At 44.3% G+C, this 26699-nt stretch overlaps 4 protein-coding genes across 24 annotated transcripts in view; 2 read left to right on the top strand and 2 right to left on the bottom strand.

The window, feature by feature from the left end:
- LOC118515568 (armadillo segment polarity protein) overlaps window positions 1–11748 on the top strand; it is a 32997-nt gene extending 21249 nt beyond the window's left edge. For 17 of the 19 annotated variants that reach the window (XM_036062403.1, XM_036062331.1, XM_036062260.1 and 14 more), the window contains 5 exons: window positions 1651–3281; window positions 3357–3560; window positions 3978–4250; window positions 6022–6115; window positions 9414–11748. In XM_036062403.1, coding sequence (XP_035918296.1) covers window positions 1651–3281; window positions 3357–3560; window positions 3978–4250; window positions 6022–6115; window positions 9414–9739 — 2528 coding nt within the window. In that variant the 3' untranslated portion in view covers window positions 9740–11748. Of the gene's footprint in view, window positions 1–1650; window positions 3282–3356; window positions 3561–3977; window positions 4251–6021; window positions 6116–7283; window positions 8768–9413 lie in introns of those variants that run through there. The other 2 variants (XR_004908113.1, XM_036062711.1) reach the window with 2 other exon arrangements.
- A 630-nt stretch (window positions 11749–12378) lies between these two features.
- LOC118517033 lies at window positions 12379–14750 on the top strand. The gene is made up of 2 exons (XM_036062921.1): window positions 12379–13850; window positions 13925–14750. Exons 1-2 carry the CDS (start codon window positions 12821–12823, stop codon window positions 14266–14268), a joined length of 1374 nt encoding a protein of 457 aa, XP_035918814.1. The 5' UTR covers window positions 12379–12820; the 3' UTR covers window positions 14269–14750.
- On the bottom strand, window positions 14562–18210 carry LOC118516918 (F-box/LRR-repeat protein 4). Of its 2 annotated transcripts, none has more exons than XM_036062783.1 (5): window positions 18177–18210; window positions 17097–17391; window positions 16706–16940; window positions 15876–16636; window positions 14562–15794 (listed from the first exon to the last, which is right to left on the bottom strand). In XM_036062783.1, exons 3-5 carry the CDS (start codon window positions 16907–16909, stop codon window positions 15056–15058), a joined length of 1704 nt encoding a protein of 567 aa, XP_035918676.1. In that variant the 5' UTR covers window positions 16910–16940; window positions 17097–17391; window positions 18177–18210; the 3' UTR covers window positions 14562–15055. The 2 variants fall into 2 exon arrangements, with proteins under 2 accessions (XP_035918676.1, XP_035918715.1); XM_036062822.1 differs by having other exon boundaries at window positions 17097–17367.
- Window positions 18211–18632: 422 nt separating this feature from the next.
- Window positions 18633–21332, bottom strand: LOC118517124 (probable methylthioribulose-1-phosphate dehydratase). 2 transcript variants are annotated; one of them, XM_036063021.1, is made up of 7 exons: window positions 21155–21323; window positions 20178–20201; window positions 19964–20058; window positions 19746–19859; window positions 19520–19673; window positions 19241–19443; window positions 18633–19163 (listed from the first exon to the last, which is right to left on the bottom strand). In XM_036063021.1, the coding sequence occupies exons 1-7, from the start codon at window positions 21194–21196 to the stop codon at window positions 19076–19078; spliced, it is 720 nt and encodes a 239-aa protein (XP_035918914.1). In that variant the 5' UTR covers window positions 21197–21323; the 3' UTR covers window positions 18633–19075. The 2 variants fall into 2 exon arrangements, with proteins under 2 accessions (XP_035918914.1, XP_035919003.1); XM_036063110.1 differs by lacking the exon at window positions 20178–20201 and having other exon boundaries at window positions 21155–21332.
- Between the last annotated feature and the right edge of the window lie 5367 nt (window positions 21333–26699).

The raw sequence follows: 26699 nt of genomic DNA, 5'->3' as shown, positions 1-26699 counted from the left end.
AAGATCCCTCAATGTCAGCACCTCTTTTCTGGAGCAAAAACCATCTGTTTGTGGGCTGACTTCGTCCTTTATGTCGAGCAGAAGGACCAAAAAAAAAAAACTCAATGTCGTTCGCATCAACATGGTTTGCTGGGGTATATTGTGCTGCATGTTTTTTCCTTCGCATCTTAAATTTGCCCTCGACCCCTCGACGCGGAGGGGCCACTATCTTCGAATCAATAGCTGCCTTTTGTGTATCCGGCGGTGCCTCATCTCACCGAGGCAACGTTTTCTTGACAGATTTTGCTTTCCGACCAAGAAGAGGACTATTATGAGAGGATTTCCGGTGGTCAAGGAAGGTGTAATTTTGTTGATTCACTCATTCCTACAAGTGCACATTATTGTCTTGGATCTTGTGATGGAAACCAACCGAAACGGAAGTTATTGTTAAGCCTGATGGTTCCGAATTTCCGTAACGTGTTGTTGAAGGGCAGGCACGCAAAAGCACCTTGCGAAATTAGCTGCACAAGCTTCTTAATCGCCAACGGAAACTGGCTAAGAAAAGATTTATCATCTTAGTGTACAGAGTATACTAAAGAGGGAGAAGGAGAAAGAGATCCTGTGTGGTTTTATCCCTGATCTCTTGGGAGAATAAGATGTCGGGCATAGGATTGTATGGACGCTTTGCAATTCCAGTACCACTCCACTCTCTCTAAGTTTGATGAGCATGTACCGCAAAGCAAAGGTGAGCTGAAATCGTATATCTGATTTGAAGGGCTAAGGAAAAAAAAGACAAACATAAGAAGGGGTTTTGAGGTTGATTTGGACAAGGTTATGTTTGCATTTTCTTTAAGTATCTTAATTTCGTTTCGCGCCGAGTTTAGCTAGCCGATTATCCTGAGCTAGCTTAGATCATGTAATCCATACAAAAAGTAAGCAAACACATTAGGTTGGCGTTGTCTCCTTAGGTGCATGGTTCACCCACAATGCCGGGAGCTTCTTCACTGTGGTTTTCTTTTCATCTCAGGAAGTTTTATTACGTTATCGTTTTCTTTGTTTGCCGAACAATGCTCTCCCATACTGATGTTTCGTGCTAGATGTCGGTGAATATCGGATAATAAGCCGGGAAATGGTGTGGATAAATGGGGATAATTCGTGATTGCATTATCTAGGGCTTCTTTCGATATTTCTTTGACTTCTAACATGGTTCTGGGTGGTTCCGAATCTCTAGCACTTGATGCTTTATGATGCATTACACAGATCGTGTTTTCCGCTTAATGGATCATCTATTTTAGGTGATGTGATTTGACGTGCCGACAAAAAGGCAAAGTTTTCAAAGAGTTCATGCAATTAACTGCTTGATGCCTTTGTATTACCTACACCTAAGTCACCTATTAAATATTAGTGTTGATGATTACTTTACGTTGGTGTATTGCGCAGGCATTAAAGTTCTCAGCATTTATCTCAGAATATTGAGGACGAGCATACATGTCATTAGCTTATGGCTACAAACCACAGACTACGGTAGGCTAAGCTTGACGAATGGTTGCCCTAGAAACGGATATCTCGATGCAGTAGCCTCAGCTACATCAAAGCACAATTTCTAGGGTGACTACCATATGAATAATCAGAACAATGCTGATTTTTTCAATTTGTTTGGTCTTTTTGCAGTGTCTCATAATCCCTATAATCCGTCGGATATGCCGATGCCTTCGGCAAAGGAGCAAACACTAATGTGGCAGCAAAACTCGTACCTCGGCGATTCCGGGATTCATTCGGGCGCCGTGACCCAGGTGCCGTCGCTGAGCGGCAAAGACGATGACATGGAAGATGATCCGCTGATGTTCGATATGGATCAAGGTTTTTCGCAAAACTTTACACAGGATCAGGTTGACGACATGAACCAGCAGCTGAGCCAGACGCGCTCGCAGCGCGTACGGGCAGCAATGTTCCCGGAGACGCTCGAGGAAGGCATCGAGATCCCGTCGACACAGTTCGACCCGCAGCAACCGACTGCAGTCCAACGGCTGGCGGAACCATCGCAGATGCTGAAGCATGCCGTTGTCAACCTGATCAACTATCAGGACGATGCGGATTTGGCCACCCGCGCAATACCCGAGTTGATCAAGCTGTTGAACGACGAGGATCAGGTGGTGGTGTCCCAGGCTGCCATGATGGTACACCAGCTGTCGAAGAAGGAAGCGTCCCGGCACGCCATTATGAACAGCCCGCAAATGGTGGCTGCTCTCGTTCGTGCGCTGTCCAACTCAAACGACCTCGAGACGACCAAGGGTGCCGTCGGTACGCTGCACAACTTGTCGCACCATCGGCAGGGTCTGCTGGCCATCTTCAAGTCAGGTGGCATACCGGCACTGGTAAAGCTACTGTCCTCGCCGGTCGAGTCAGTGCTTTTCTACGCAATAACCACGCTGCACAATCTACTGCTTCACCAGGATGGTAGCAAGATGGCGGTACGGTTGGCCGGTGGGTTGCAGAAGATGGTCGCACTGTTGCAGCGCAACAACGTCAAATTTCTAGCCATCGTCACGGACTGTCTGCAGATCCTGGCCTACGGTAACCAGGAAAGCAAGCTGATCATCCTTGCCTCGACGGGTCCGAGCGAGCTGGTACGCATTATGCGCTCGTACGACTACGAGAAGCTACTGTGGACAACGTCGCGCGTGTTGAAGGTGTTGTCAGTCTGTTCGAGCAACAAGCCAGCCATTGTGGAAGCCGGTGGTATGCAAGCATTGGCCATGCACCTTGGCAATCCATCCCAGCGTTTGGTACAGAACTGTCTCTGGACCCTGCGCAATCTGTCCGACGCGGCGACCAAGGTCGATGGGCTCGAGACACTGCTGTCCGGGTTGGTGACCGTGCTCGGTTCGTCCGACGTTAATGTGGTCACGTGCGCGGCAGGCATCCTGTCCAACCTGACATGCAACAACCAGCGCAATAAGGTAACCGTTTGTCAGGTCGGAGGTGTGGAAGCACTCGTTGGCACGATCATCAACGCTGGCGACCGGGAGGAGATTACAGAACCGGCCGTGTGTGCCCTGCGTCACCTGACCTCACGCCATCCGGAATCGGAGTCAGCGCAAAATGTCGTTCGCAATGGTTACGGGCTGCCGGTTATCGTGAAGCTGCTCAATCCACCGTCCCGCTGGCCGCTCATTAAGGCCGTGATCGGGTTGATTCGTAATTTGGCCCTCTGTCCGGCTAATGCTGCACCGTTGCGTGAACACGGTGCTATTCATTTGCTGGTGCGGCTGCTGTTTAAGGCGTTCCAGGATACGCAACGGGTAAATTTCATAATGGGTTAATAATTCAATAATCATCATTTGATGCGTTTTGTGGGTTTGGTTTTCTCCTTACAGCAACGTTCATCGGTTGCTACCAATGGGTCGCAGCCACCGGGCGCCTACGCCGACGGCGTACGCATGGAAGAGATCGTCGAGGGCACGGTCGGTGCACTGCATATTCTCGCAAAGGAGGAATACAATCGACAGGTCATTCGTTCGCAGAACGTCATTCCGATCTTCGTACAGCTGCTGTTCTACAATGACATCGAAAACATTCAGGTTCGTGTCTTATGCTTGTGTAGCCCTACAACGTCTCCATACGTCTGCGTTCATTCGCATGTTTATCAGGCAGAGCGAAAAGGACAATTGTATTCATTATTCACATTGGGGAAATCATGGAGAAAACAGGGAGCACGATGTAGTTTCGATCATGCGCACTACAACTCCCTAAATTGTCCCTCCAATTTCGATTACTTAGAGGCGTGGCTACCAGATGTTATCCACACCTTACACACGTCTTAGCGTCTTAGCGTCATTCGCTTTGCTCCTAAATGGAGTCAGTCACGGCAATAAGCTTTTCGTTGACCACCCATCCGGGGAACTTCCAAATACAGGCTTTATTTTCCTGGGTTTGTCTAATTCATAACGCCCCTACACGACTTTCTGAGCGATGTTTGCACTTTGTTTCAATTTTAGCGTGTTGCTGCTGGTGTCCTTTGCGAGTTAGCCGTCGACAAGGAGGTGGCGGAAATGATCGAGGCCGAAGGAGCTACCGCACCACTCACCGAGTTGCTTAACTCGGCCAACGAAGGCGTCGCCACATACGCTGCCGCCGTGCTCTTCAAAATGAGCGAGGACAAGTCGATGGATTACAAGAAGCGCTTCTCTAGCGAGCTGACCACCCTACCTGTATTCCGCGACGACAGCATGTGGAACAATGGCGAGCTTGGTATCGGACCGGATTTGCAGGTCAGTATCCTACTGTAACCGTGCGCACCACCATCTTTCGGCTCTCGTTTCGCCGAGCGCCGAATGCGCAGAAGAATGTCTTGCTCCATGGAAAATCTCCGTGGGTGGTTAGTTTTGGGGCGTGTGCTTGTGTGCCCACTGCCGTTTGCGATTGTACTTTTTTCCTTGTCTCTTCTCTGTCGCCCGATGCTCATGCCAACTCTCCGAGACACAATCACAAACACACTCAGTCGCTCCGGTTTGGTGTGTTGTGGGTTTCCTTCGCTTGTATGTTTATCTGTAATATTCATTCTCCGGTGTGTCTTTAGCCTACCTATCTTACAGGTTTGCCTTAAAAATAAGGCGATGTTTCTTGTCATAGTTATAATGCACTTTTACACACGAGCTAAAACAGTAACGAAATTCATTAATAAGCGACGATTAGTTGCAAGTAATTCGTTATAAAAGGTTTGTGCTAATTCGAATAGGTACCTCTACCACTTATCGCGCATTTTCAACATTTTGCTAGTTTGCTGTACTTGTTGTTTTGTGTTGGTTTTATTTTCACCCCCATTCCCTATCGGAAGTTGCACTGTGCGTTATAGATTTTGTGATTCGATTCGAATTGAGTTTAATTCAAAAAAGGAAAAAAAAAGTCAAAGCAAACTTAACAGCGTAACGGCTTTCGAAAGGCAGGCATTCTATTAGATTGTTTAGTGTATTTTCCTTTATTTTCTAATTGTATAAAGGTAGATGTTTTGATGATGTAACTTTTCACTATTTAGTGGCCTTGTTTCCCTTAAAAATGTTTTATTTTTTATTTTACCTGCCTATCGAAAGCCCAGCCTTTGCTGTCACTCTATCAAAATTATATACTCTGCATCTTCCCTATAAATTAGAATTGAAACAGTATTATCTATATACGTTATTTCTCTTTTTCTCTTTTCTCTTTTCTCTTTACTGTCTATACACTGTATTTCTCTATATAAATTTATGAAAAATCTGAACCGTTCCATCTGTCATTCTGTTTTGTCTGTGTTGTATACATGTTTTTGTTTTCACCGTTTTTTATGTTTTGGTTGGTGTTGTAATATACACTTACTTCACTTATTACATGCCCATTTGACTTCTCCATGATCAATCATCTCATCTTTTTTTTATTCTTCTGGTTTATCATCTGTTTGATGATGTAATTGATTCATTTTTTGTGTTTTTCTTTCACTTTTATTCCATGTTTTTTTCTCCTATGGTTTGTTGTATTGTTGCCATTCACGTCACCTATATTATTCACTTTCTTGCAATCGTAATTACAAACGAATTATGAAAACCCGACCTGACACCCCCGCCCCCTGTGCCGGTAAATGGATTGGATGCAATACAACGAAAACTGGAAAATACATCGAATCGATTGGCTGTTGTTGGCTCCATGAAAACAAAACCAAAAACACTTCTCCGGTGCTGGTTCAATCAAATTGGCAATATTCAACAAACAACCCTTGAACCTGGCGGGTCGCGAAATCTTATTGCAAATAACGCAAAAACCACGCACCACGCGCTACTAATGTGGTGCATGTATGCACAAACTGCTGTACACAAAACAATCACCCCAAACACACACACACACACGCGCGCGCATCATTATCCTTTCACTACGCTAACACAACGATACACTGTCTGTAAAACCGTATACGGGATACGGATCGGCCATTCGAACGTGCGCCCGGTCCAATGGGGTATGTACTGTGACGTGTTGTTGTTGGGTGTGTAAAACCATCGATTGCACTGAAAACAGGACATCCTGTCTCCCGAACAAGCTTACGAGGGTCTGTATGGACAGGGGCCCGCGAGCGTACACAGCTCGCACGGTGGTCGTGCATTCCAGCAAGGTACGTAATACACAAATTTCACTAAGCACGTTTTAGCATAAGGAAACCTATCATCTAACCTGTACTAGCACCGTTTATTCCATACTAACCGGCTAGAAGCTATCTCGTAAGTGCCAAGAAGCAAGAAAGCCCATCTTGGAGACTGGTGAAGTACTGAACCAAACTTTAAATGATATAGAATGGTGGCCTATTCTCTTTCCAAAAAAAGTCTTACTAACAAATCTTTTAAGCGTTATGGTCATCTTTAACAGCATGAGTGTTGTGAAACCTTCCCAAAATGTATCCATTATTCCTCTTTTTCTCATCAACATCGCACTGTCCGTTATGTCTCAAAGTATTCTCTGCTCTTATATAAATGGGAAGTAGTAGCAAAGTAACGTATTCTTAAGTATTCTATGATAACCGCCGGAGTTTGATCATTAAAGCCTTGTGAGTGAACTTATCTTAGGCAGAAGCTATATGGAAATGAACATTTGTTTGACCTGCTCCATCACTACACGGCTTAATGTATGTTGTCGGAAAAAAATTATTTGAAAAAAAGTTATTTGAGTCAGCCACTCAGGACACTCAGATTGATTGCGGTGGACCAAAATATTCTGCCATTCGACTCGTGGATAGACGTTATTTGCCGCAGAATGGTGAAAGAGATTGATTTACTTCTGTTATCTCTAAACGACGCCAACCTTTTATAATATGCATCATTGTCCAGAAATGCGTTGTAGAGACCTTACAATTTAAACGAAGTACAAACGACATAAAAAACGGTTCACTTGTTAGCACTATTATTAAATTATTTGCAAACATGGTATTTCAGCCATCGGTAGCTAATCGTTGCTTCTGTAAAATAGAGGTTCATTGTGCGTGCAGTGTTACTGATGTGGTTCTCCCTTCACGGAAACTTGCTGTATCATTGACAGATAGTTTTTTTCCAAGGAAAGTGAATTCCTCAAAACGGTCGATGACGCTCAACCTGAAAAAAATGAGAGACTACGTCATACGTCACCTTCAAGTCAAATACAAAAAAACTGCAAATATAAATGCGGTTCTGCCACGGCCTCGTTGGTGTGCTGCGTATTACAATCAGCAAGCCATATAAGTGATGTCCTTCCCAACACTTTTCTCTATCTGTGTTATCTTTTCTTTCTCTATTTCTTTGTATCTATTGCAGCTAAACCAGCCTAACATATATCATCACTAAAAAGAGCCCCCAAATAACCAGCCAACTCACGAATACGAACTCCCAATTAAGCGTAACTGTTTAACCTCCATGCCCAGTGGTGCACTAATTTAACTCTGGTGCTCCTTTATCCCACTATCCGTATTTTATACTTTTGGAGAAAATTCACTCAAACACTCAAACGAAAGCACTAAACAAAACCTAACATCCGTTTCAACGTGTCATCTTCCTTTGGATACGTTCGCCACTCCAGATCCCATGTATTTCCTACCGCTCACAACCACAGCTAGCAATGTAAGAACAAAAAAAAAACATAGATATTGGTAAGAATTAAGAACCGCAAGGATCTCTTTCGCTGTGGAAAACACTCCACGCCTTTCCCCCTTTTACTGCGTTCGGCTCCCTAATTGTGCTCCCTCGAATGCTGTGTAAAAAGTGTGTGTGTGTGTGTGTGTGTGTGTGTTTACATGTTGCGTCAATTGTTAAAAAAAAACAAATTAGCGTTAAAATAATCGTTTGAGATAGAGAAGTTCAGTTACTATTCAAAATCAGTCAAACAAAGCTAGGTTTCAATTTTCATACAATCGATAGGGAATGTAAGGGGGAGGAGCGCAAGGAGAGAAGTTTGGTTAAAATTTATTTCCAAAAAAGCACACATACACATTCACACTCGCTATGAAATTGCAAATACCTTGAATGAGCACACATGAGAAGCTAATCCAACCTTCAGGCATTTTGATACAATGAAGTACGATACACTCGTCCGTCGTCAGCTTGTATTGTTCATTCATTTTAAAAGTTGCAATTAGCTTTTCCTCTAATACTATTCTTGCGATATCGCACGATTGGGTCGGTAAAAGCAATCATTATTCAGCAAACAATGTGTTTACATTTGTGTATATTTTATAGCAATAGTGGAGCCCTTATACAAGCGAACGGAGGGAGTAACGCACGGCAATAGTTCGGAGTTAGAGGAATGTTTTAAGCAATTTGCTTTCTAGCAAATCAATAGCGCAAGTTATACGAAGGAGAACACACACACACGTAGGATCGAAACAATATTTTTAATTCGTCTCTAGACGCAGGAGATTAATTAGGTCGTCTTATATGGACGATGCACGGAGGAGCAATTAGAAACTGCTTAACATAACAGCCAACAATCCCCCTTGTTCGACCTCCTCCTCCCTCCCACCCTTTCCACAACTCCACCTTATCTGTTTTTCCTGGATTTTTGACCCGATTTCCGGCAAAAAAAACCCACACTTGTCACTTTCCTAGCCATTTCTCGCATTTCCATTCCCTTCGGAATTCCCGTTTTCTGTTGAACGTTTCAAAAATGGGAAAAGAAAATGCTTCTGCTGCTGCTGCTGCCGCTGCATCACAAAACGGTCGGAACTATAACAGCATCTAGATCACCGAACCGGCAAAACTCAGCTCTACTTCCGATATGCAATAGCGATATACGCCCACTTAGGGTAATGATAATGCGATCTCTCTAACCATTTAGTTCTCAGTGTACCGGCAATAGTTTGTGTTTGGTTTTTAACCTGCGTGCGTGCGTGTATTATTTCGGTTAGAGGTTTGTTTAGTTTGCTATCTCTTTTTTTCTCGATCTCGGACTTTTCTTGATTTGCTTATAGTAAATTGCATCAAGATATATGGTTTTTCTTTTACATTTTTTTTCATAATATTTATGAAAAAGATACACTTTTTTAAAGAAATAATCAATCTTTCTTCCTACCTAGTGAGAGCAACGAAAAGATATTTCTTTTACTGTTGTTAGTTTTGGGACATTTTGTTTTTGTTTTATTTGTTTTTTTTCTAAGCTTTAAAAAGTATTACAATTTTTGGTAGAAATATATTGTTAATCACTGTTATTTTTTAGAAGGGGGAAAAATAACAGGCCACTTGCTGCTTGAATAGCTACTTTAATAATTATTACTATTTTGTTACATTGATGTTTTGTGATTATTTTTTAAATTAAATTGCCACTTATCTGTAATCCGTTCCTTTCCTTGTTTCATTTAGAGTTATGTTTTTTTTTTTAATTTAATTTGTTTTCCGTTTGATCACTACCAGTCATCAATTTACTAACATGATTTTGCATTCGCCAATCGACAGGATACGACACCCTTCCAATAGACTCAATGCAGGGACTGGAGATTGGTGGTGGAGGCGGAAGCAGCGTCAGCAACGGTGGACCTACCGGCAACGGTATGGGCGGTCAGCAGCAACAGTCGGTCGGTGGTGGCGGTCCGGGCTCGGTCGTGATGGGTGGCGGCGCTAGCGGCATGTCGTCCTCCGGTCAACCGACATCACCGTACGGCATGGACATGGACGTCGGTGAGATGGACGCGAGCGAGTTAACGTTCGACCATCTGGACGTGATGCCGTCGCCACCCCAGGACAACAACCAGGTCGCCGCCTGGTACGATACCGATCTCTAAGCCCGTGGAAGCAATCAACATAGCAATCCACAGTCGGTACAAACAGTATCACGAATTGTGCACATCAATGCGAGCTGTTGAAAGTTTTGCCGGGGATCTCCGGACTCACTGATACAGGCATGTGCAACGAGAACGAGAGCCACAAAAAGGCTTTGCATCTTTTTATTTTTTTACAACCTCTTTATCGAATATAAGCACCCACACACTAACACATTACGGATCGAGGTTTACGACAAAACGATCGTAAATATATTTTACACTTCCGTTTTTCCCCGTACGATTTTATACACTATAATTTTAGTTACAAATGAAGCGGATGCAGCTAGGACATAATCTGTCCCTCTCTCTCTCTATCTCTCTCTCTCTCTATCTCTCTGTCTCTCACACACTCCTTTACTATTTCACGAGAAACTCTTCAGTTGGAGGTTTCAGTTTGTGCATGTAACAACTTCAATCCCCAAAACGTTACATTTAATGAAAAATCATGAAAATCAACTTAAAAAACAAGCAAACAAATATACACGATGCCTGTACGAAACATGCAATTGAGTATTTTGGGCAATATAGGGTAGATTAAAGGAAAAGCATAACTAGAATTCTTGGGTGAATATTTGTATGATTTACGTATGGAAAAGAATACACAGAAACGCATGTACGCGCCGAGTTTAATTAGTTTAGTTTGAAAACAGTAACTATTTTTTCCACGTATACATTATACATAATTGTGTTTGTTTTCACACACCCATATATTGCGCAATTGCCAAATGCCTAGCTTATCGCGAATCCCATACATGCAATAATTAATTGTAGCAATAAACTTCGTACAGCATTATGTTCAACAACAACAGCAAACAAAAAACCATAAAAATGGAAGCAATCGAACGAGTATTCAAACCAATTGCATTAAACCTTTAAAGAACTGCGAATAAGGTGTTCTGGTTGAGCCTGTGAACTTATCATATGTGTTACCGAACCCTGAGAATGTGTTAGAAAAAGAATTACGTTAAAGAAACCAGCATCCCAAAAGCATCCCAAACAAACGATGGCCGCCAAGTGGAAATCCTCACATATAACCGATTTATTGTAATGAAGAAGAAAAAAAGAACCATTAGTGCTTCCAAAAAAAAAAAAAGAAACAAGTTCAACTCGTTTTATCCCTGTCACCGACTCCTCCCATCTCTCCTCTCTTGCCCTCCTGCTCATCATTGAAACACAACGCTCTTCTATCCAGGATTTTCCCCCATTCATCCATCTCTTCTGTTATGGATTATCTTTTACCGCAGCTTAAAAAGAGTAGCGGGTGCTTTCGTCACCTATTATAATTGATTGACTTATTCATTATTATCACAATTTTTACATCAAGTTTTATATATTAAATACGTATGCGCGCGTATCCTAATTGATAAGCTTAAGAGCATGTGGAAAGGATGTTGACACATCGTCGGTGCAAACGGTTCCACTACTGGCTCATTGCATCGACAATTCTCTCGTCTGTAGTGCATTACAATTCGTACAGCTTCATTGGCTTTGGATCGATTCTGCTCAGTACACAAAATTACACATTTTCCAGTTCGAAATCAATGACCGACGGTCACTTATTCTCTGTCGTTATCCTGAGAGTTGGGATAATCTAGACGTCAGAAGCTGTAAATGGTGACGTCGGTTATTCAAACGTATCAAAAACAAGCAGCGCTAGCTGCATACAGTTATTAATACTAACGGCGAGAGAAGTTTGCATGTTTGTGCAGCGCAGTGTACGAACTTCAGTACACACTTATAACAAAACCGTCATAGCGAAAATAGCAAGAAACCATGCATATGCATGCACCACATTATGCATATATTTTATGACCATCGTATGCTTTCGCTTGTCCGCGTGCTCTGCGAGGTTGTCAGTAGCGCCAACAATATGCATTTCGGTTCGCACATCCTATAAAAAAACTCCTTGTTTTCTCTGCTCGGTATCAGCAAGAACTTGCATGGGGCAAGAAAAAAAAAAACACACGGGAGTGCGATGCGTAATCCGAGCGAAGTCAAAAAAGGGAAGGTATTAGGATTTACAACCAACACACAGACAACACACACATACACACATAAGGTAAAACGCAATGTGTAGCAAAAGTCGGCGGCTGCTGATTTACATAAAAAAGTATGAAATTACACTCAGAAATATAAAAAAAACACAGACACACAGACAGAACCAGGCACACCCATACGTGCATAAAAGCGTCAAAGAAACACAGAAGTGCGAAGTTATAGCAAGCAAGTTTTAGCGATATAATCAATGTTTTATCATTCATATGATCCAGATATAAAATAAACACAGAGGTAAAAGAAAAGAAAAGAAAAAAAATAACAACCACAAAAGAAAACCAGCAGCAGCGCATATACGACAAAGGACGAAGCAAAACCAAGTAACAAAAAGCAAAACAAAGCAAACGATGAAACAGCGAAATGAAAACTAGCATAATATACCAGGTATTAAATAAAATGATAGAAAAACAAACATGGAATTGCGCATGGAATATCTTTTGTATGTGGGTGGCGACATCCCGTCACACGGAAGATGGATTTCGAAAGTGCTTTCAACGGGAATTTCTTTTTCCCACAGACAAACACACACACACACACACACCTACATTCCATGTAAGCAGTAGATATAAGAGAGGGATGCCTTTACACATTTTTATGCCCAATTGAACATCATCTAGCTGATGTTGTTATGGACTGTTAGCTTAAGGGCCGGAGCAAATGCAAATATCCGAAACATTGCCCATACCAGGTAGCATGGTGTGGATCTAGTTCTAGAATTTCTAGCAGACATACTAATGTGCTCTTTAGCCAAGATAACGCGTGCGCTTTGGATTTGCATTGCGTGGAAGAAAGTTTGGAGTGGTTTTTCCACTTCCTATCCCAGTTGTTTAGCACACCCATGAATGCGTGACGTGCGCAGAGAGACTGTGGCCGCATTGCACACCGCAATTAAGAATGGGAATGCGCGTGATGCACTGGATGCACTTTCTTCTCCACGCTCTCCAAAACCGGTGACATTTTGTTACGCTTCCTTGCCCATGGTTGCACATGGTTGCAGCAGTTCTGCCTAGTGCACGCAGTGGCAGAGGCTACAGTTGCAACCGGAAAGTCGTCCAGACTCGATCAGCGCCGAATCTCTTCCCTGCATTCCCAATGGTGGTCGCCTGTAGTGTGGCGATGAATCTACTGCTACTAGTGGCGATGGTGCTTGTCCGCGTATCGCGTGCCGAATGGGTCGAGATTCCGCATCTGAAACCGTCTTCCTCTGTAGTGTCAGTGTCGTCCATTACCACCACAATCAACCCGGTCACCACACCGATCACCACCGCTGGGCACGCCGTTGTGACTCATTCGCAGCGTCTACTATCACACTTGGCGGACGAACGCGAAGCAGGAGGTGTCCGTTGGTCTCACCAGCACAGTGCCCCGGTTCGATGGCACCGTCCTGTAAGCGATCTGCTCGATTACGATCCTCCGACCAAACGTGTATCACACACGTCGCCATGGATTACGGGCGTTTCGGACGTTCGCAACACGCCCATAGCACTGGTGAACATATCAAACAAGGTAGAGGAGCTAGAGACGGACGAAAGCGAGGAAAGCGACGAACAGGATGCGGACGAACAGTATCCGGTGGTGCATACAGAGCTACTTCCGTTCGCCAATCGGTACGAGGAGGAATCGATCGAAACGGGAACAGCATCCTCGGATGGTTCCAAAGCTATGCAACTTCCGGTGCAGCATTTCGACGATTTCGATGACTACGATGAGCGGTTGTCCGTACAGCAGATGCCACAAACATACGCTCCGGACAGTGAGGAGGTAGAGTACAGCGGTGGGGAACGCGAAACGGATGAGGAGACAGCGGAGGAATCAGAATCGATGGAAGAACAGTTCAAACAGCAAACGCAACCCCTCGAAATGGCCCATCTGCGCCCACAACAACCAACTGGGTTTGGTGGATTTCTGGAGTTTCTGCGCCGAATGCAGACCAGCTTCGTACGACGCACGGCGCACACCATCGGTGACAAGATCCGTACACTTGCTGGAATGCGCGACCAGCTGCTCAGCACCATCGGTGAACATATACCAAACTTTGTGTTGTGACCGTCCATACCGTATTATAACCAATATGTTTTTCGTTTTCCGTAGAACGACGCATTGCCTCCCTTTGGGTAGGAAACAAGGCGACGCCGGTGGGAGGACGACGAGTGAAGCGCGGCTGGATGGAATCGCAGGGTGATACAGATGCGATGGATTTCCCGTCTGCCGAGGGCGCACTGCTCACCATCTCCTTTCTAACGTTCGCTGTGTTTCTGATCAAGCTAGTGCTGCAGGTGATTAACACGATCAAGGCGAAACACTACACGTACAGCACGTTCGCGGCGGCCACACCCGTATCGGGAGGTTTGCTGGTTAAACGGACGCGACGCTATCTTGAACCACGTGACATTCAAGCGATTCTAGGCACTATCGATGGTTATCGGCCGGTTTAGTTGTGGTGGCGCGATCCGCCAACAATCCCAGCTACAAGAAACACACGAGAACGTCTTGTTTGGATGCTTTTCCGTTTTCACCACTGTATAGAGCTCCTACTCAAGCAATTAATTGCAGTTCGGACCAACTACCTTCGAAGCAATTCGCTTTTCTATGTACGTTCATTTCAGCCGGCAGGCACTAAGGTAGCTATGCTAGTCTGGTCGGGGTTTTTCTTGTATCAAATTTCAAATTTAAAAGCATTTTTTGTGCTAGATAATGTACACTGAAATCAAAGACATAAGGTTCACGATTGGCATTTGGAATTAATTTATTTCTTTTCTGCTGTATTTCGTTGTTCATACACATTTTGATGTTTTAAGAATGTTACACAATACATACTTTAGTCGTTTTATTCAATTTTAATCAGTTTTCTAACTAAGGACTAACATTTTTTTATATTCAGAAAAACAAACAGCAAAAAACTCATTTCTCTCTTCTACCAGCAAGTCTCTTAGTCTTCGCCCTAAGAAACATCTAACGCCTGTTATTTAAAAAAAGGAACATCAATTTCGTATCCTGCTCTTTTCACAATGATGTATCGTCAGACTCGCTTGGCGAGATAAATAAAACGCACGAGTTGATTCGGACATATTTCATGGGAAAACAAAAATTAGGAATCAGAATGCTTATGATGGAAAATGTTAACAGAACACCCAGAAACAACAAGTGTATTTTGAAGATAGTTCAGTTTCTATCCTAACCACTCCATCTGGCGATGAAAAGTGTATCTCTCCACTGCGCGATTCAGTATTCTTTGAACTTGATATCAACATCCGGGTACCGAATCGTCCACTCGGTGAGCCAATTGAACGTTATTTCGTTGCAGTGATTAATTTCCAAAAAGCGCAATGATGAACATCCGATAAAGATTGCATTCACAGACTCACCGGTCACCGTGATGCAGCCCATCAGATCCAGATACTCCAGCGCAGGGCAATGCTGGGCAATCGTTAGCAGGTCATTGTTGTGCACGTCGCGAAATCCGGACAGCACCAGCTTCCGCAAACCAGGGCACGCTTCCGCCAACCGGCTAAGGTCCCCTTCCTGTACCTCTTCGTGGTTGGCGTACCCCAGATTAAGCTCCTGCAGTTTCGTACAGTTTGTCAGCGGCAAAAGGTCGTCCGCGCTCAGTGCACGCGTTTTAAACAGGTTCAGACTAATCAGCTCCCGATTGTACTTGCCAATGGTGTCCGCAATTTTAAAGCGCTCGTACTTGAAGCAAGATAGATTCAGATGTTGCAGAGCTGGGTTCAGCTTCAGTAGGTTTTCTAGGGCCTCGGCTAACATCGATCCTCCCGAAAGGTCCAGTCTGGTCAGTTTGGTTAGATTCGAATCCATACAAACTTCGTCGTAAAGATCCATATTTTGCAGACACAGTTCAGTTACGTTCGGGCATAGAGACAGCACGAAATTGGTACCGTCGCGAAATGCGACCGAATTTAGGCGTAGATGCGTCAACGAGTGGCCATGCCGCTTTAGGAAACTGAAAAGAAAAGCAAACATACGTGGCGTTGCGTTAAGCTTGATATTGGTTGCTGGTTTTCGCTGCGGTACAGAGACTCACTTATGTAGATCTCGGTCCGTAATCATTCTAAACAACCCGCACCAGGACAGATCGAGCTTGCGTATATCGGCACACCGACCAATAAGCCATGCCAGCAGATGAGAATCCATGTCCATCCAGTAAGGACGCATGTTCACCTCGCGGTATAGTCGCGGGTCACTCACAACGCTATTAAACGTCGCGGATGCCTTCTCCACATTCCGTAGTGACTTCAAGTCAAGATATGAACAAATTTTAAAGATCATTTCATAAGGCAAATCGGTGATTGAAAGATCTTCACTCTCCTCCGATTCTGGTTCGTCGACTGTCTCTCGAACGAATTTGATGTATTCCCACCGTCGGAAATCGCGCGTCTCATTCAACAAACTCTTCAGCATAATCCCATCGATGCCGGCAATGTAGTTTAAATCGCGCGTACAAAACTCAAGCCGCAGGACGTTCGTACGCTGGTCGATGGGCCGTATTTCCGGCAGGAAGATACGTGTCTTGCCCCGATTATGGTTCCGAACGTCGGCAAGCATCCGGTCGAACCGTTTATCCCAAAGCAGAAGCCACTGGGAGTGCTCGGTATACGCCCAGAGGCGAAAAATTGCTCCAGGGTTCAGCGTTTCGTACACTTCCACGCCCGTCGGGCAGACGCTATTTTCGAAGCGAACTACGAGGAAATCGTGCACCGGCGGATTGTCGACGGCAGGCACCTTGCTCAAACCAAACTCTGGTGTGAACGACGGCGCAAGCATCCTCCAGTTGCCGTACGAGGGCTGCAGAAGAAAAGAGTAAAAAAAGAGCATTAATCTAAAAGAGGGTGCAGCAGAATAGCACCCACTTACCAGTAAATAGGAATCGCAATGATCGCCATGGACAGGAAAGTTGTTGGGTCGTCCGATGACGTTGATAGCGTTGTACGAGATAATAGTCGAGGGACCGTACTCGCTGCTGGCGTAAATTACTGCCTCCACATACTGTTCCACCTCGCTCACAAAATATTTTGCCGTTGAGGGATAGTTGTTAAATTTGGCCTGAAGCATCTTCATACATACTCTACCCCACTAAGGGCTGTGAAAACTGAGGTAAAAGAAATCGAATTAATATCAGCAGCCCTTTTAACCTGGGTTGAGGTGAGGGTTAACGTTGCAGAAACGGCCACGCAGAGGCTCAGAAAGTGCAAAACATTTTATGGTTATTGTATTTCTGGCTAATTTTTCAACACCATATACTCACAAGCTCTCTGAATCAGTGTCTTTACAGCGACGCTCCGTCCAAGCAAATGGTAAAAACATTGCATGAGTGCTTTGTTCCGGCAACATTAGCAAGCCTTCTCTATTTCACACCACAAACCAGTCTTTCCTTTCTGTGGAAATACGAGCGCGCTCGGTACCAAACCAGTGTTGTTTACATTTCCTGACAGCTGTCGTTTGTCGTTGTTTGAATTTTATGCGCTTTGAGCTGTTGTCACATTCATTGGCGGTTGACAGCAGAGAAATAGAACGAGCTGGAATAATGCGATGTAACTTTGCTGCATTGATTATTTTTTAATCGATTATGAAACATTTTGGGGAAATTTTGGAAATTAGTATTTGTACCTTTGAAAGCGATAAATGATACGATACACAAAATCAATACATTAATACGTTAGCGTGCGTAATGGAAAGAGTGGCGCTTTCGGAGTTCTTCGTGTGGTTTTTGTTACTGCACAGAAGTTCTTTTGCAGGAACGATTTGCTGCTATTGTATGAAAGCGCTCTTTGCAGTGAAAATAAGGAGAAAATATAGCCCTATATATATATATATATATATATATATATATATATATATATATATATATATATATATATATATATATATATATATATATATATATATATATATATATATATATATATATATATATATATCAGTTGCTCGAGATGCCACCAACTGGATTGCGCCTATCTTATTTCAACGAAAATTCACTTGCACATTAATTCAATTATTTGTTGTACAGACGCGTGTAGAAATGCATGCAAATGGCTCAGCGCAATTGAATATTATGCCATGAAGTACAAAACTTTTTGGAAAATTTTATCCCTAGGAATGTTCGGGTTGTTTTTAGAAACTTCGAAGTAATTGTAGACTTCACGCATCGCCGAATGTATACGAATCCACTGAGAGAAGGTGTGTGGAACTTGTTATGGCGATGGTGAAAAGTCAACGCAATTATTTCATCAGAATCGTTTCGAGTTGATCCAGCACAACCTGTTTAACATTCACTTGATAAACTGAACGAGAAACAGGAAATCATTTCGACCCGCTTTGTACACACCATGATATTACCACTCTCACGGAACAGTTGGAACTGACTGGTAAGGGCTACATTTAGAAACAAAGCAGAAGGAAGCCGTACTAACGCTTTTTAACAGACGTAGTCCGTGAAACACATGACTGAAATCGATTTCTAAGTTCATTACAAAATACTCCTGTTCGTACAGAAAACCCGAACAGGACAATAATTAATAATGATTTGGACATTTTCGTCGGACTTTTTTCTTTTGCATAACATCCCACAAGAATATCAACCGAAGATGGGAGAATTTTCCAAACATATCTTGACCCCGGCCTTTTTTCTTATCTCTTGCACGGCTACTGAATGAAATACGAAAAGGATTTCATTTCCGTAAACTTCTTGCACAGGAGAGAGAAATCAAGCGAATATTAGGAAGCATTGAATCTATAAAATTTTAAACCAGTTTTAGACATATTAGAAAAAAAGGCTTTTATCGGGATGTGGTGCTGAAAACAACAGCGCGCTTTTTTATTCTCAAAAAATCCTACTAATATGTCGTACAAAAAACACGCGCAATCTATCACTTGTACCTGAAAACCTCGATGAATTCGTAATGCGTGTCTGTAATGTAAAGCGCTAGCAATATTTATGTATATATATTTCCCTGTGGTTGTGCATTCAATTACAACAAAATGGAAAGAAGAGAAAACAATAAGTTTTGAAAATGTTTTGAGAAATGCGCCGTGAAAAAACAATTCATGGATAGGCCATGATAACAACTAATACCCTAATGTCTACTCGATTACCATGCAGGTCTGTGTTGATTCAGTGTTTATCTTCTTAATCTCGGGCGGGCGGGCGGGCAGGCGACCCGGATCAGGGACGCTTTTCGCGAGGAAGTTGAGGAGATTGGTTAAAGCTGGAAAGAACTCCTCATTCTAGTATTGTTTCGGTACGGCGTTTGAATCCAGGCCTACTTTATGCATTTCCACTGCTAGCGAGAATAGATAGTCGTAGCATTCCGCCCTAAAAGTATAGCAAACGTTAACCGTAGAGTTAGACACACGGGGATTTACCCATTGCGATGCTTCCGTTTTCCTTACATTGTTTTTGCTTTCTGCCAGTTGTGGCCCCACACGTATACGCCGTGGCGACGCACGAGTATGGCCGAAGTGCCGGGATATTCCCGCAGTGCGTTTGCCATCGATTCTTCCAAATCCTTTTCAAACAGCGTATTCTCTATGATAGGCACCACAAGCTCTTCGTCGTACATAAGATTGCGGTTTAGCTCGTAATCGTAAATACCCTGAAATGAAAATTGGTAATAGAGTCACTACACATCGGATTGCTTCTTCTAGTTGCCTTGCTTTCCTCAATCTCACCTTTATCATTTCCAGATGTGTGCAACGGAATTCTTTTCCTGGCCAAAGCAACGTTGTCATAACCGCTGCAGGACTGTGCGTATGGATAACGGCTCCAGCATTGCGCTCTTTGTACGCAAGCATAAACAGTGGTGTACACTGACTCTTGGTCAATCTGAAAGGGTTGCAAGAAATGTTTAAGAGCCATCCAACCATGGTTTACCGCACCACACCATGATGCACCCACTTTTTGTAATCCGGCGGTGTTTGCAGATCATCTCCCTCGATATTCTGTATGAAAAGATCGTCCGGTTGGATGCGTTCCTTCTGTACACCGGAAGGCGCAATATATATTTCGTCGCTAAAATAAAAAAAACACACACACACAACAAATATAATGAAACACTGGCTCATGTATCAACACGATTGGGAAGGCAACACGCGGTAGAAGATAATTATACGAACTCCAGCTTAATACTTATACCGCCGCCGGTACCAGTCACCCAGCCGAGGTTGTAAAATTGTTTGCATAGCTCCGGTATCAGCTTTCGAGGATGCTCCTGCCGGGATGCGCACATTATAAACAGAAAGAGAGGGGGAAAAAGAAGAGCCGGTATTTTTTTTTGTTTCGTTAATTACAACGAACCACAAATATCGCTATTGGTGAGGAAGAATTTACCTTATTGATAACATTATCATAAATCTAAACGAGCGAGGAGAACAACCGGACACAACAGAGGCAAATCAAGAAAAGAAAATGTGTACAATAATTACCAAAGGGATTATTTGGATGAGCTGTTTTTTTGTTGTTGTGAGGATGTTAGGAGCATATAGCCTTCCAAGGGGGTGTATTATCGATGTGAGGTGACCCTAGGTTTCTAGCATGCAAACATTAAAACTCTTACACAAAAAGCCTTCTGTTAAAGCTAGTGCTCTAAAACACGGGTGTTTTATTTTTTCACTCGTTCCTGTATAAGCTACCAACAGTACGGCTACTGCTTAAACCCTACACGGTCGCTACTATCGGTTCCATCATTGGGTAGCACGTGCTTCCGCTTCATCATCATCATTGCTATTGCTACCTCATCGGAACGCACACTTTATTGATTTCTTTCGGTCCTTACTTCACCTTCAAAAATCGATCGAATCCTTCAGCCTCCTTATGAGGCCACTTAGCAATGCTTCAATAGCGTTACAAAACATGGCACCCAGCCACCCACCCATCCTTGGGTTTGTATTGAATTTTACACACTTGTGTGTTGGAAAAATGTGCTGTTACGATTAGGCTATGATTGAAGTGTGCTACCTAATATCCTAAAAGGAAATGTGTGCGTTGCGTTCTTCTTTAGGACGTGCAGAATAGGGCTTGTTAAACCAGTAAGAAATTTTAGGCTTTGCATTAGCTGGACTAAAGAGACATTAAAGATTTATCCAAACTTTTCATACGCACACACACACACACGCATACACTCACAAAAAGCTGAAAGAACCACCTTTTTTGTGTTATAGTTTTTCTACCTTTGATCACTTCGTTCAAATCTAATCTCTAACCTGTTTTTCTTGTTCCGGTTTTCCACAAGTATTTGGGGGAATACCGGGCACCTAAACATTCCCATTTTGCCCTACGCAAGTACACACCCCGGCCCACAAACATACCTCGGACAAATCTTGGTAGATTGATGACCTTCCTGATGCCATTCTCTGCTAGTTGGTGAACGATAAGAACACACGGTAGTTAAACCTCCCGGGATCTCTGATCCAGAATCTCGAAGATCTGGAAGCTGCTGCACGAAGCGAACAAATGAATGACAGTTTGGTGCTGGGACCAATGTTTATACGGCGTAATATCTCCTCACAGTGGTCGTACGCATGGCCATGCACAATGGAAATAAATTATCTTAAGAAAAAAACCTTAAAATACAAATTTTGATTAAAATAACCCATAACTCACAGGCAATCACTTCGCAACTCAGATACCTTGAATGTAGGCAAAATTTCTGACTTTTCCTTAACGTATTTTTTTTTTGTAATAACAAATTACATTAAAAATAATGAATTTAACAAATTTAATAAAAAACACAAGCAATACGGCCAGGCCGTTCTTTATGAATAAAAAAAAAGAAAAATAAAAAAAAACACAATAATAAATAATAAATACATAGATAATAATTGTGACAAGCCAATGGCAAAAAGTCGGAGCCCACCAGATGTTTTTGGTAGGGAGGGGGGGGTGGTCTTCAGTCAGACTTCAGAAAAAAAAAACCCGCGGGAGAGCATCCGCGAAGGAGGTATTCCGATCAGTCGAAAATTCCACGGTTCCGGTTCCGGTTGGGCTGCGAAACGAGCAAGTTTTGATTTTTCGATACCAGGGGAGCATCCAAATCAGGAGGTGTCATGTACTAGCTGTGACATCGGACAGCTGTTCCTTTTTCCCATAGTTCACTCTTTCTATTTAGTATTTTCCCCTCCAATCAGTCGATCATCCGTACGATCGATAGCGTTTGTTCGTCGCTTGGGAGGGGAGATTAGGTCTTCTCCGTCGGTTATCCCTTACTTGCGTACCTACATGAAGCATCATCACAGATCTGCCCCTAGTGGCCGTCTCGTCTGCTTTAGTATCAGGAGAGTGTTCCACAGCGGACGGATTCGAAAGGAGAGAACCCTCCCCTCCAAGTTATTCATTATCAGTAGATCATCCGTACGACCGATAGCGTTGGTTCGTCGCTTGGAAGGGGAGAGTAGGTGTTCTCCATTGGTTGTCCCTTACTTGCGTACCTACATGAAGCATCATCACAGATCTGCCCCTAGTCGCCTTCTCGTTCTCGCTTTAGTATCAGGAGAGTGTTCCACAGCGGACGGATTCGGAAGGAGAACTCACAAACTATCACGTAATATGCGCGAGAGAAAGAGCAGATACAAAATACTAGCTGGTAATCATTCCGTGTTACCTCCTCGTTTGCATGCTCTCTTGGTGTTGCGCAGCCTGGTGCTGGTCGCTTATTTGTCTCAAAAAATCAAAAATGTTCCGGCGGTATCATGATTCCCGATACCAGGAGAGCATCCGCGAAGGAGGTATTCCGATCAGCCGAAAATTCCACGGTTCCGGCAAATGGGCTGTCGAAACGAGCAGGTTTTGATTTTTCGATACCAGGGGAGCATCCAAATCAGGAGGTGTCATGTACTAGCTGTGACATCGGACAGCTGTTCCTTTTTCCCATAGTTCACTCTTTGTATTTAGTATTTTCCCCTCCAATCAGTGGATCATCCGTACGACCGATAGCGTTGGTTCGTCGCTTGGAAAGGGAGAGTAGGTGTTCTCCATTGGTTGTCCCTTACTTGCGTACCTACATGAAGCATCATCACAGATCTGCCCCTAGTGGCCGTCTCGTTCTCACTTTAGTATCAGGAGAGTGTTCCACAGCGGACGGATTCGAAAGGAGAGAACCCTCCCCTCCAAGTTATTCATTATCGGTAGATTATCCGTACGATCGATAGCGTTGGTTCGTCGCTTGGGAGGGGAGAGTAGGTGTTCTCCATGGGTTGTCCCTTACTTGCGTACCTACATGAAGCATCATCACAGATCTGCCCCTAGTGGCCGTCTCGTTCTCACTTTAGTATCAGGAGAGTGTTCCACAGCGGACGGATTCGAAAGGAGAGAACCCTCCCCTCCAAGTTATTCATTATCGGTAGATTATCCGTACGATCGATAGCGTTGGTTCGTCGCTTGGAAGGGGAGAGTAGGTGTTCTCCATTGGTTGTCCCTTACTTGCGTACCTACATGAAGCATCATCACAGATCTGCCCCTAGTCGCCTTCTCGTTCTCGCTTTAGTATCAGGAGAGTGTTCCACAGCGGACGGATTCGAAAGGAGAGAACCCTCCCCTCCAAGTTATTCATTATCAGTCGATCATCCGTACGACCGATAGCGTTGGTTCGTCGCTTGGAAAGGGAGAGTAGGTGTTCTCCATTGGTTGTCCCTTACTTGCGTACCTACATGAAGCATCATCACAGATCTGCCCCTAGTGGCCGTCTCGTTCTCACTTTAGTATCAGGAGAGTGTTCCACAGCGGACGGATTCGAAAGGAGAGAACCCTCCCCTCCAAGTTATTCATTATCGGTAGATTATCCGTACGATCGATAGCGTTGGTTCGTCGCTTGGGAGGGGAGAGTAGGTGTTCTCCATGGGTTGTCCCTTACTTGCGTACCTACATGAAGCATCATCAAAGATCTGCCCCTAGTGGCCGTCTCGTTCTCGCTTTAGTATCAGGAGAGTGTTCCACAGCGGACGGATTCGAAAGGAGAGAACCCTCCCCTCCAAGTTATTCATTATCGGTAGATTATCCGTACGATCGATAGCGTTGGTTCGTCGCTTGGGAGGGGAGAGTAGGTGTTCTCCGACGGTTGTCCCTTACTTGCGTACCTACATGAAGCATCATCAAAGATCTGCCCCTAGTGGCCGTCTCGTTCTCGCTTTAGTATCAGGAGAGTGTTCCACAGCGGATGGATTTGAAAGGAGAGAACCCTCCCCTCCAAGTCATTCATTATCAGTAGATCATCCGTACGATCGATAGCGTTGGTTCGTCGCTTGGAAGGGGAGAGTAGGTGTTCTCCATTGGTTGTCCCTTACTTGCGTACCTACATGAAGCATCATCACAGATCTGCCCCTAGTGGCCGTCTCGTTCTCGCTTTAGTATCAGGAGAGTGTTCCACAGCGGACGGATTCGGAAGGAGAACTCACAAACTATCACGTAATATGCGCGAGAGAAAGAGCAGATACAAAATACTAGCTGGTAATCATTCCGTGTTACCTCCTCGTTTGCATGCTCTCTTGGTGTTGCGCAGCCTGGTGCTGGTCGCTTATTTGTCTCAAAAAATCAAAAATGTTCCGGCGGTATCATGATTCCCGATACCAGGAGAGCATCCGCGAAGGAGGTATTCCGATCAGCCGAAAATTCCACGGTTCCGGGCAAATGGGCTGTCGAAACGAGCAGGTTTTCATTTTTCGATACCAGGGGAGCATCCAAATCAGGAGGTGTCATGTACTAGCTGCGACATCGGACAGCTGTTCCTTTTTCCCATAGTTCACTCTTTGTATTTAGTATTTTCCCCTCCAATCAGTGGATCATCCGTACGACCGATAGCGTTGGTTCGTCGCTTGGAAAGGGAGAGTAGGTGTTCTCCATTGGTTGTCCCTTACTTGCGTACCTACATGAAGCATCATCACAGATCTGCCCCTAGTGGCCGTCTCGTTCTCACTTTAGTATCAGGAGAGTGTTCCACAGCGGACGGATTCGAAAGGAGAGTACACTCCCCTCCAAGTTATTCATTATCAGTAGATCATCCGTACGACCGATAGCGTTTGTTCGTCGCTTGGGAGGGGAGATTAGGTCTTCTCCGTCGGTTATCCCTTACTTGCGTACCTACATGAAGCATCATCACAGATCTGCCCCTAGTGGCCGTCTCGTCTGCTTTAGTATCAGGAGAGTGTTCCACAGCGGACGGATTCGAAAGGAGAGAACCCTCCCCTCCAAGTTATTCATTATCAGTAGATCATCCGTACGACCGATAGCGTTGGTTCGTCGCTTGGAAGGGGAGAGTAGGTGTTCTCCATTGGTTGTCCCTTACTTGCGTACCTACATGAAGCATCATCAAAGATCTGCCCCTAGTGGCCGTCTCGTTCTCGCTTTAGTATCAGGAGAGTGTTCCACAGCGGACGGATTCGAAAGGAGAGAACCCTCCCCTCCAAGTTATTCATTATCAGTAGATCATCCGTACGACCGATAGCGTTGGTTCGTCGCTTGGAAGGGGAGAGTAGGTGTTCTCCATTGGTTGTCCCTTACTTGCGTACCTACATGAAGCATCATCACAGATCTGCCCCTAGTCGCCTTCTCGTTCTCGCTTTAGTATCAGGAGAGTGTTCCACAGCGGACGGATTCGAAAGGAGAGTACACTCCCCTCCAAGTTATTCATTATCAGTAGATCATCCGTACGACCGATAGCGTTGGTTCGTCGCTTGGAAGGGGAGAGTAGGTGTTCTCCATTGGTTGTCCCTTACTTGCGTACCTACATGAAGCATCATCACAGATCTGCCCCTAGTGGCCGTCTCGTTCTCGCTTTAGTATCAGGAGAGTGTTCCACAGCGGACGGATTCGAAAGGAGAGAACCCTCCCCTCCAAGTTATTCATTATCGGTAGATTATCCGTACGATCGATAGCGTTGGTTCGTCGCTTGGGAGGGGAGAGTAGGTGTTCTCCATGGGTTGTCCCTTACTTGCGTACCTACATGAAGCATCATCAAAGATCTGCCCCTAGTGGCCGTCTCGTTCTCGCTTTAGTATCAGGAGAGTGTTCCACAGCGGACGGATTCGGAAGGAGAACTCACAAACTATCACGTAATATGCGCGAGAGAAAGAGCAGATACAAAATACTAGCTGGTAATCATTCCGTGTTACCTCCTCGTTTGCATGCTCTCTTGGTGTTGCGCAGCCTGGTGCTGGTCGCTTATTTGTCTCAAAAAATCAAAAATGTTCCGGCGGTATCATGATTCCCGATACCAGGAGAGCATCCGCGAAGGAGGTATTCCGATCAGCCGAAAATTCCACGGTTCCGGCAAATGGGCTGTCGAAACGAGCAGGTTTTGATTTTTCGATACCAGGGGAGCATCCAAATCAGGAGGTGGCATGTACTAGCTGCGACATCGGACAGCTGTTCCTTTTTCCCATAGTTCACTCTTTCTATTTAGTATTTTCCCCTCCAATCAGTCGATCATCCGTACGATCGATAGCGTTTGTTCCTCGCTTGGGAGGGGAGATTAGGTCTTCTCCATTGGTTGTCCCTTACTTGCGAACCTACATGAAGCATCATCACAGATCTGCCCCTAGTGGCCGTCTCGTTCTCGCTTTAGTATCAGGAGAGTGTTCCACAGCGGACGGATTCGGAAGGAGAACTCACAAACTATCACGTAATATGCGCGAGAGAAAGAGCAGATACAAAATACTAGCTGGTAATCATTCCGTGTTACCTCCTCGTTTGCATGCTCTCTTGGTGTTGCGCAGCCTGGTGCTGGTCGCTTATTTGTCTCAAAAAATCAAAAATGTTTCGGCGGTATCATGATTCCCGATACCAGGAGAGCATCCGCGAAGGAGGTATTCCGATCAGCCGAAAATTCCACGGTTCCGGGCAAATGGGCTGTCGAAACGAGCA

The sequence above is a fragment of the Anopheles stephensi genome, chromosome X (assembly GCF_013141755.1).
Source record: "Anopheles stephensi strain Indian chromosome X, UCI_ANSTEP_V1.0, whole genome shotgun sequence".
Taxonomy (NCBI): Eukaryota; Metazoa; Arthropoda; class Insecta; order Diptera; family Culicidae; genus Anopheles; species Anopheles stephensi.
Note: the sequence above shows the minus strand (reverse complement) of the source record. Positions and strands in the feature narration are given on the sequence as shown.